This window comes from Sorex araneus, chromosome 1 (genome assembly GCF_027595985.1).
Source record: "Sorex araneus isolate mSorAra2 chromosome 1, mSorAra2.pri, whole genome shotgun sequence".
NCBI lineage: Eukaryota > Metazoa > Chordata > Mammalia > Eulipotyphla > Soricidae > Sorex > Sorex araneus.
This window is the reverse complement of record NC_073302.1, coordinates 450,292,840-450,301,895: the sequence shown is the minus strand read 5'-3', so window position 1 is coordinate 450,301,895 and position 9,056 is coordinate 450,292,840. Positions and strand designations below refer to the sequence as shown.

The 9,056-nt window shown below is 64.4% G+C and overlaps 1 protein-coding gene across 1 annotated transcript; it reads right to left on the bottom strand.

Moving 5' to 3' along the window:
- Positions 1–1,157: 1,157 nt before the first annotated feature.
- On the bottom strand, positions 1,158–4,503 carry AOC1 (amine oxidase copper containing 1). Its single transcript, XM_055130202.1, has 4 exons — positions 2,931–4,503; positions 1,842–2,127; positions 1,625–1,757; positions 1,158–1,541 (listed from the first exon to the last, which is right to left on the bottom strand). The coding sequence occupies exons 1-4, from the start codon at positions 4,501–4,503 to the stop codon at positions 1,278–1,280; spliced, it is 2,256 nt and encodes a 751-aa protein (XP_054986177.1). The 3' UTR covers positions 1,158–1,277.
- Between the last annotated feature and the right edge of the window lie 4,553 nt (positions 4,504–9,056).

Genomic DNA, 9,056 nt, shown 5'->3' with positions numbered 1-9,056 from the left:
ACACATTTACTACCTTATCTTTCTACTGATTGATCAATTGGTTTGTCTGTTCAGCTATCCATTATGTATCATCTATTATTTACCTACAGACATGCCCAGGCCCTGGCCCCCTGCTGCCTCTCCGCACCGCCTGTGCCCCGCCCACGCCAGGCACCTGCTCCTCCCCCGTCTCTCTCGTTCCCTCTCTCTCACTGTCTCTTTCTCTCTCTCTTTTTGTCTCTCATTCTCTCTCTCATTCCCTCTCTCTCATTCCCTCTTTCACTCATTTTCTCTCTCTCATTCCCTCTCTCTCATTCCTTCTCTCTCTCACTCCCTCTCTCTCTTTCTCTCTCTCTCTCTCACACACACACACACACACTCTGCTCCCTGCTCATACCCCAACTCTCACACATTCTGTTCTCTACTCACACGCAGCTCTCCCTCTCCCTCTCCCCTCCCTCTCTCCATCCTGCTCTCCCTCCCTCTCTGTTCTGCTCTCCCTCCTTTCCCCTTCCCTCTCTTTCTCTCTCTGCCCTGCTCATACCAGACTCTCTCTCCCTCTCTCTCTCTCCCTCTCTCTCTCCCTCCCTCCCTCCCTCTCTCTCTCTCTCCCTCCCTCCCTCTCTCTCTCTCTCCCTCTCTCTCTCTCTCTCTCTCTCTCTCTCTCTCAGTGCCTGTACTGTAACTCTCTTCCTACCAGCACAGGTGTTACTGTTTGGGTCTCAGATCAAAGGGGCTCCAGGCAGCCCTGCAGACAGTTCTTTGTGGCAGGCTCTGCAGAGAGGCGTTACTGCTCTCGCACCCGTGCACGCGGCTTCCGCTGTTCCTCAGCTGATCTCTGCCCCTAGAAGTCGAATCAGTGGCCCCTGGGCGCAGGCCTGGTGGTCTGGCGAAACCTCCCACTTCCCCTTCTAGTGCCTGTCGGGAGAGACTGGTCTGACTTGGCTTCTTTGCTTGGGGGCCAAGCCCGGCAGTGCTCAGGGCTGACTCCTGGTTCTGTGCTCAGAGATTACGCCTGCCCTGGAGGCCCCTTTCGGTGGCGGGGATTGAGCTGGGTCGGCCGCGTGCAAGGCCAGCGCCCCCCTCTCCCTTCCCCCCTTCCCCCTCCCCCCTCCCCCTGTACTCTCTCCGGCCCTGACTTGGGTTGTTTTTAACGACCTTTTTAATGTGGTGGGTAAATCTAGTATTTGGGCTCTCATGGGGGGTCTTTGCAGGGGTTGGGCAGGGTGGGGGTGATTCCTCTGCGTGGGGGCTCCTGAGAAGCAGCCCCCAGGTCTGGAGTCCCTGTCCGTTGGGTGTCACGGTCCGAAAGTACCGTTGTAGCTGAATGGGGGCGGCGTGTCGCAGGCCAGGTTTTCGGGGATCCAGCGCTGCACGTAGTTGGGGCCGTTGACCCGGGGCCACACGATCACCGTGTCCCTGGACGCCAGCGACGGGTCCTCCGGGAAGAAGTTGAAGGGCCGGAGCAGGAAGCCCACGGCGTTGCCGGGCGTGGCCGTGTTGGGGATGTCCTCGGAGTGGGGGATGTGCAGGAAGCCCACGGTGACCCAGGCCACCAGGTCCTGCGGGGGACAGCGCGCGCGTGAGCGGAGGAGGGGGGGGGCGCCTGGGGGAGGGCCTGGGGGGCGGGGAGCGGGGCCCGCACCTCGTTCTCGATGTTCTCGTTGTTGCGCAGAAACTCCTCGAAGACCACGGGCGGGTCCCAGGGGTCGTTCTGGTTGTAGAGGCTGCTGCTCTTCACCTCCGACTCCCGGAAGCGCGTCACGGCCACGGGGTACCTGCGGGGACACGCGTGTGGGCCTGTGCGCGCCGGTGCGCGCGCGCCCCGTGCGCCACCGCGCCGAGCCCGCGTCCGCGCTCACCTGGCCCAGGTGACGCCGCGCTCCTCCTGCCAGCCGGGCGGCAGCACCTGGTGCGCCATGGAGTGCAGCTGCAGGCGGTAGCTGCGCTGGTGGCCCCAGCGGTTCTCCTTGGGGCTGGTGAACAGCAGGTACGGGGGCAGCTTCTGCCCGAAGCGGAAGGCCGCCTGGCGCTCCCGGGAGTACTTGGTCCGCTCCAGCGTCGGCTGCACCAAGCGGTGCCCTGGGCTCCAGGGGTTGGTGACGTTCTCCAGCGTCATCCGCAGCGTCTGGAAGCTGTTCTTGGAGCCTGCGGGGGGGAGAGGAGGAGGGAGAGGAGGGGGAGGAGGGAGATGAGGGGTGAGGGATGAGGATGGGGAGGATATGAAGGAGGAGGAGCAGGGGGGATTGAAGGGGAAGAAGAGGAAGAGGAAGAGGAGGAGGAAGAAGAGGAGGAAGAGGGAGAAGAGGAGGAGGTGGAGGAGAAGGAGAAGGAGGAGGAGGAAGAGGAGGAAGGGGAGGGGGAGGGATGGAAGAGGAAGAGGAGGAGGAAGAGGAAGAGGAGGAGGAGAGAGAGAAGGGGAAGAGGAGGAGAGGAGGGAGAAGAAGAGGAGGTAGAGGAGGAGAAGGAGGAGGAGGGAGAGAAGGGGAAGAGGAAGAAGAGGAGGAGGAGGAGAAGGGAGAAGAAGAGGAGGTAAAGGAGGAGGAGAAGGAGGAGGGGGAAGAGGAGGAAGGCGAGGGGGAGGGATGGAAGAGGAAGAGGAGGAGGAAGAGAAAGAGGAGGAAGAGGAAGAGGAGGAGGAGGAAAAGGAAGAGGAGGAGGAGGGAGAGGAGGGGAAGAGGAAGAGGAGGAGGAAGAGGAGGAAGAGGAAGAGGAGGAAGAGGGAGAGGAGGAGGAGGGAGAGGAGGGGAAGAGAGATGAGGAAGAGGAGGAGGAAGAAGTGTAGGGAAAGGAAGAGGAGGTGAGTAGGGGAGCAGGATGAGGAAGAAGAGGGGGAGGAGGGTGGAGGGGAGGGTCAGGGGTCTCCAGTGGACAGTGGAGCTGCCCCCGGAAGGAAGCAGGCGCTGGCAGGCGTGGGGCGGGCGGGGCAGGGGCGGGGTGGGGCGGGGTACCTCCCACATCCAGGTCCACGCGGTAGTGCACGAGGTGCGTGTGCATGTTCCCGAGCAGGTGCGTGTGCAGGCGGGTGCCGTGGCGCAGCCCGTCGGGCGTGTAGAAGGTGGCGTGCACGTAGCCGGTGGCGTGGACCTTGGCCTCCATCACGCCGTTGTTGTGGAAGATGAAGTCCCAGATGTAGTCGTAGTTGTAGACGGTGGACGTGGTCCGCAGCACCAGCACCTCGCCCCGGAGGCCCCCGTAGAAGTTGAAGCCGCCCGAGAAGTCGGAGTTGAAGTGGCGCCGGAGGGGCACGCCCGTGGGCATCTCGAAGAGGCAGAGCGCGCGGGGGTAGAGGCCGGGCTCGTCGCTGTCGTAGTAGTGCAGTGCGTCCAGGAAGGTGGCCGTCTCGGGGCAGTCGATGCCGGGGGCCAGCTCGTGCGTGACGCTGCCCAGGCCCCAGCCCACGTCGATGTACTTGGTCTGCATGCCCGCGGGCGTGTGGCCGCCGTACAGCGCCGCGGCCTCCTGCACGCTCACCTCGTAGGCCACCCGCTCGCCCCCGAAGCGCACGTCCAGCACCTGCAGGCCCGACGAGCTGCGCAGCCGGTAGGCGAAGCTCCAGCCGCCGTAGTGCACCGTGTTGCCCCGCAGCTCGTAGCGGGGGCCCCCAGGCTGCGCCACGCGGGGCGCCGCCTCCGTGAAGGGTGTGGGGAAGTCCCCGCGCGGCTGGTAGTTGGAGAAGAACGGCGGCTCCTCCACGCCCTCCTTGCTCGGCGTTGGCACGTCCTCCAGGACCACGGCGTCCACCTCCCCGGCCTCGTACTTGCGGGCCAGCTCCTCGGGGCTCCCGTAGTACTGGCCGTTGTACCACAGCTGCTCCACGCGCCACTCGCGGGTGTCGGTGCTCTGGTGGTCCACCAGGAGCTCCAGCCCCGTGGGGTGCAGGAAGTAGCCGGTCACGAAGCGCTGCACGATGAACCAGGAGCGCCGCTCGCCCGACGCCAGGCCGCGGGGCGCCACGTCGGTGAAGGTGAGGCAGCGGTCGCGGCAGTCGCGGAAGGAGAAGCCGGTGGTGGCCAGGAAGAAGGGCTCGAGCGGCCGCGTGGCGTTCTGCAGGAACTGCTGCAGGAGCGCGTACTCGGCCGCCGCGATGGGCCGCGACGACCAGGACACGCGGTGCCCGGGCCGCGGGGGCAGCTCCCGCATGTAGTAGGGCCAGGGCAGGGGCCCCACGGCGTACTCGGTGACATTGGGCTGCGCCTGCGCGCCGAAGAAGATGACCACGTAGGCCTCCCGCGGCGGCCGGCGCTCGCCCCGGTCCAGGAAGCGCAGCGCGTGCTGCTTGCGGGGCGCCAGCATCTCCATCAGGAACACGGAGTTCTTGGCCATGCTCGGGGCGCTGGCCGGCTCCAGCCGCAGCTCCTTCCTGGACCACAGGAAGCTGCTCACGGCCTGCATCTCCCGCGCGCTCAGGTCGGCGAACAGCCCGGCCTCGCAGCCCAGGGTGCTGGGGGCGCTCCGGGCCGCCGCCTGCAGGGCCAGGACGGCCACCACGGCCCAGCCCAGGGCCCGGCTCGCTTGGCCCATGTTTCTGGAAGCAGCAGAGAGACGCAGGGTCACGGGGCGGGCGGGGGCGGTGGCGCCCCAGCCCCTGCCCCCAGACTCTGTTCCCGCCTCCCCCGTCCCCACCCCGGGGTGGCAGAGGGACCCTCCTTCCTTGCCCCTGCAAGCCGCGGGTCTTCCCCGCCTCGACGGACACTGCCCTCCCCCCACCTCCCGCAGGGCAAACCGCAGCTTCCTTTTGCCCGGAGCCCGGCCCCCACCCGACACCCCAGCCTGCTGGCGGGGTCCGGCGTGGCGGCAGACCTCAGTGCCGAAGCCACTGACCCCTTTCCGTGTCTGCAGCCGTGACGTCGCAGCTGCCCGAGCCCAGCTCTGGGCCAGGCGGCTGGTCAGAGCCCCGGGACGTGGCCCAGGAGGTGGGGGACAGCTTAGGCCCTGGGAGGGAAGGACGCAGGACCCCGGCCTGGGCCCCTACCCTGTCGTCTTGGCCCTGTGTCACGCCGGGACCAGGCCGGAGGCTCCCCCACCAGGGGAGCTGGGCTGGCGGGTGCTGTGGGCCCCACCAGGGGGTCACTGCTAGGAGGGCCCTGAGGGTCACTCGGGGACATGCCTTTCCCCTGTGGTCAGGGCTGTCCCCCAGGGCTCCCCATGCCCAGTGTCGGTCGCACAGCTGCCTGCACCCCCCCGGGCTCATGTGTCCAGCAGGAGTGGGGGTCCTTCCTGTGTGTGGGGGGACACTTGTCTGTCCCTGGCTGTCCACTGGCTATGTCTCTCCTATAGCCGCCCCCCGGGGAGAAGCAGGAGGAAGTGCCTGAACCCCTGCAGGCACCGTGAGGCCTTAGGGGGCTCGGAGTGGGGGAAGGTGGGATTTGGGGGTGCACGTGACCCCAGAACTTGGTGGCACGATCGCGCTGGGCAGGAGGGCTGTGGGCACGCCTGGGCGTGTGCCGGCTCCCAGGGGCCTTTCTGCCTTTGCTTCTGGAAGAGCAGTTCGTGGTGGCGTGGATGGGATGGGGTGCAGGGCCCACTCATGCCCGAGAGATGGGGTCCCCGTGCCCTGTCCTCCTGGCTGACCGTCTCTCAGTGGGCGCTGGGTGCTGACCAACGGGCCGAGGGGGTGGTGGGGCATGGTGGGCCCGCGCCTAGGGGATGCCCTGCCCGTGGGGGCTCTGTGAGGACGCGTCTCTCCACCCCAGCCCTCCCCTCGGGGCCAGCGCCCACCCCAGGGAGTTCCCTCGGGGGGACTCGTCTGTCCGCCGGCACAGGGTTGGGGGCAGGGACCCCCGGGGGGGCTGTGCCGGCTGCAGGGGCAGGACCCGGCCGGTGAGCTGGTTCCAGCGCTGGCATCTGGTCATCTCCCCGCCCGCCCCCCGCTAACGGGTCCACCCTGCCGTCTGGGCCAGGGTCAGAATCTCAGCTGAGGCGCAGGACACACACGGTGTCCCCGGCCCCACCCGCCTCCCCACGGGACGGGGGACGCCGGCCAGTCTCCGGGACGGGCAGTGACCCATCCCTGTCACCCAGAGTCCATAGTTTACCTGTGGGCTCAGCCCCGGTGTTGTCATCTGTGGGCTGGGCCGTGGCGGGGAGTGTGTCCCTCCCCGCGCCAGGCCCCGGGGTGGGGGGGACGTCCCCTCCTCCCCGCGCCCCTTCTGGAGTGGGGCTTCCTCACCCCGTACTAAGCTGCTTTTGTTTCCTCCCGGCTTTTGGGCTGGGGGCGCCCTGGGGGAGCCTCCTGCTCTCCCAGTTCCTTTCTGCCCTCTGGCACCTGCTCCCCGGGGCCAAGCCCTGAGCATCGGTCTCCCCAGAGCCGGGGAGGTGCACGGGGCCAGCTCAGGGGGGTGTTAGGGCCCCCCAGGCCGGGAGCTCCTCAGCCTGCACCCTGGGCCCCCTCCCCTCCCTCCTCTGCCTCCCTCCCAGCCCTCTTTCCCACTCTCCCTGCTGTGTCTTGGTTTCTCTGGCTCCCCCTTCTGCTCCCCACACCCCCCCCCCCCCCCGGCTTCCCACCGTTTCCCCCTGCTGCCCCCCACCCCCTCCCCTGTCCCTCCCATGGCCCTTCAGAGTACCTGCTTCTCTGCCTGCGGCCAGCCTTTCCCTCGCAGCCCTGCAAGCTTTATGGCCCCGCCAGACCCCGCCCTCGAGGGAGGGACAGGGAGGGGCACAGGCTGCTGAGGGTGGGGACCCCAGGCCCAGGGGGTCCCCAGAGGGCGAGGCTGCCTGGCTCCCGTGACCCCTGCCCTCTGCCCTGAGTCTGGCCTCTGCAGGGCAGGAGTGGGGGTGTAGGACCGGGGACAGAGATGGAGCGTGGGGGGCTCGGGACACTGAGTGAAGAGACACAGCAGGGACCCCGGCAGGGTGCGGGGGAGCTGGGGGGCTGCGGTCCAGGGGTGCGGGAGGGAGGAGCCCAGGCAGGGAGGGAGACTGCTCTGGGCTCCGTCTTGTGGCCAGGGACGAGCATGAGCCAGAGCCAGGCAGCTCGGGGCTGCAGCTCATCCTCCCCCATGTGACGCCTGTTTCTCCCCGCTGTGTCTTGCTCCTTGGCGGGCAGGCTCATCCCAGGGCTGATGGGCAGGGAGGGAAGAAGGTGGCGCCCTCTGAGCCGCCCTCGGAGCCGAGGACTCTGTTGCCCCTACACCACCTGCCTCCACATCTTCTCAGAGCAACGGGCAGCTCCCTCCCGAGCCCACCAGCTCAGCGGAGATTTGAAAGGGTTTGGGTCCGACCAAGGTTCTGGAACTCGCGGCCCCAGAGAAGTGCGGGCTGCTTCTGTGTCACCAGGAACATTCCAGAGTGAGGCCGGGTGAGCGGAAAGGGGGCCCGGACCGTACGCGGCAGGGGATCAGGGGGGATGCCCTCGATAAAAGCAGGGCAATAAATCTCCTGACCTTGGGTTTGGCAAGCTCTGACCCCCGAACCACCCATAAAAGACAAATAAGTCAGATTCCTCAAAATCGTAAACTTTTGTGCGTCAAAGAAAAGGGCAAGAGCCACAGGATGAGAGCAAAGCGTTGGGAATGGCGTGTTTGATAAGGGAGCTCTCTGTGAAATACGCAGAGAACTCTTGGACTCAACAATAAAAGGACAACCCAGCTGAAGGAAAAAACACGGGCAAAGGATCTCAATAGACATTTTCTCTGGAGAAAACCAACGATAAGACGCAACGGAAACCACGAGTAGAATCATTCAGGAAATGCAGATATAAACTTCAAGAGGGACACAACGCCGTATCCGGTGACCAGAGAATGGGAGGTCAGAGAGACAGCAGAGGTGGTTGTGCCCCAAAGGAAGGGGAATGCCCCCCACTTCAGGTCACAGCCTGTCCTTCTGCAGAGGACTAAACATAGAACGACTGTGTAACCCAGCACCCCCACGAGGCCAAGAGAATGGAAACATTCACTCCCATAGGAACTTTGTACATCGATATTCCTAATTTTGGTGGAAACAGCGTTTTCCCCACTTTATTTAAACACCCCGGTTTTCAAAGTTGTCCATGATGCGTGTTACGGGAATTCAATATTCCACCCCCTGCCCCCTCCCCCTTCTCCCACCACCTCCCCTTCCCCATTCATTGTCCCGATTTTCCCAACCACCTCTCAAGCCTGCCCAGTATCAGGCCCACAGTAATTTATTTAATATTGCTTGTTACCGCTAAATGGCGACTGGAACTATCAAAGAGCACTTCAGTAAAAGAAAGCTTGTGCAAGTGCTGTTTCTCACCACGGGGACATTATATCCTCGTCTGAAGACTGACTAAGCGGTTGCTCCAGGCTAATCCTTCTGTGTCAGTGTGTTGTCGGTCCAGCTGGGCGGGCTCCTGTGATACTCCCTGCAGAGTGTCAGTACTGTCGACTCTGAGAGTTGCTCCAGGACTCCAGAATACTTAGCTGGGCAGTGAGCTTACCTGGTGGCAAGGGTTGGAATGTGGGTGTGGCTCCCCGGGCTTCTGGAAGGATGGGGGTGGGGTGGTACTTCCCACGCTCACCCCCACTCCAAGGAGGCCGGGAGTTCTCAGCCAAAACCCTCCTGGTGTCCCTGAAATTTTTGGCACTTTGGCATCTCTGCAGAGCTCAGTCGTGAGGTTGCGGAGTCCAGCCGGATGCATGGCGACATGTGGGGTGTGAGTGCGGCTTCACCCCAGGAAGGACCTGGTCACCCCGCTCCCATGGTCGCCCCGGAGTTTTCAGCTGGGGTCAGGTTAGCTAAGAACTTTTTGCGGCTAGTTATCTCTTTCCAGATGAAACCACGAGTCTCTGAAGCTGGGTTAAGAGATGAGCTCACAGGGCAGCGTCTGGTCTGTGGAATGTGCGTGTCGGAAATGACTTTTAAAATCCACCAAGTGATGGATGGATACGTGAGCATGAGAAGGAAAATGTTCTAGAACCCAGGAGCATCGCATGTGTCCGGGACCCTACTAATGTCCCTGACTTGTTCACTGCAAACGGGTGAGAGTAGGTGGTGGGTATCAGCAGGTGCTGTGAGAGGCAAAGGGGGGGTCTAGGAGGCGCGAGGCTCAGCGCGGGACGGATCAGGCGGGAAGCGGGAGCAGAGAGCCCCGGATCCACAGGGGAGGGGGCAGG

Excerpts from the sequence above, each read along its gene's own strand:
- AOC1 (XM_055130202.1), bottom strand. The coding sequence starts at position 4,503 with ATGGGCCAAGCGAGCCGGGCCCTGGGCTGGGCCGTGGTGGCCGTCCTG. Across the intron at positions 2,128-2,930 it reads CGTGGACCTGGATGTGGGAG|GCTCCAAGAACAGCTTCCAG; the intron begins GTACCCCGCCCC and ends TCCCCCCCGCAG. Across the intron at positions 1,542-1,624 it reads ACGAGAACATCGAGAACGAG|GACCTGGTGGCCTGGGTCAC; the intron begins GTGCGGGCCCCG and ends TGTCCCCCGCAG.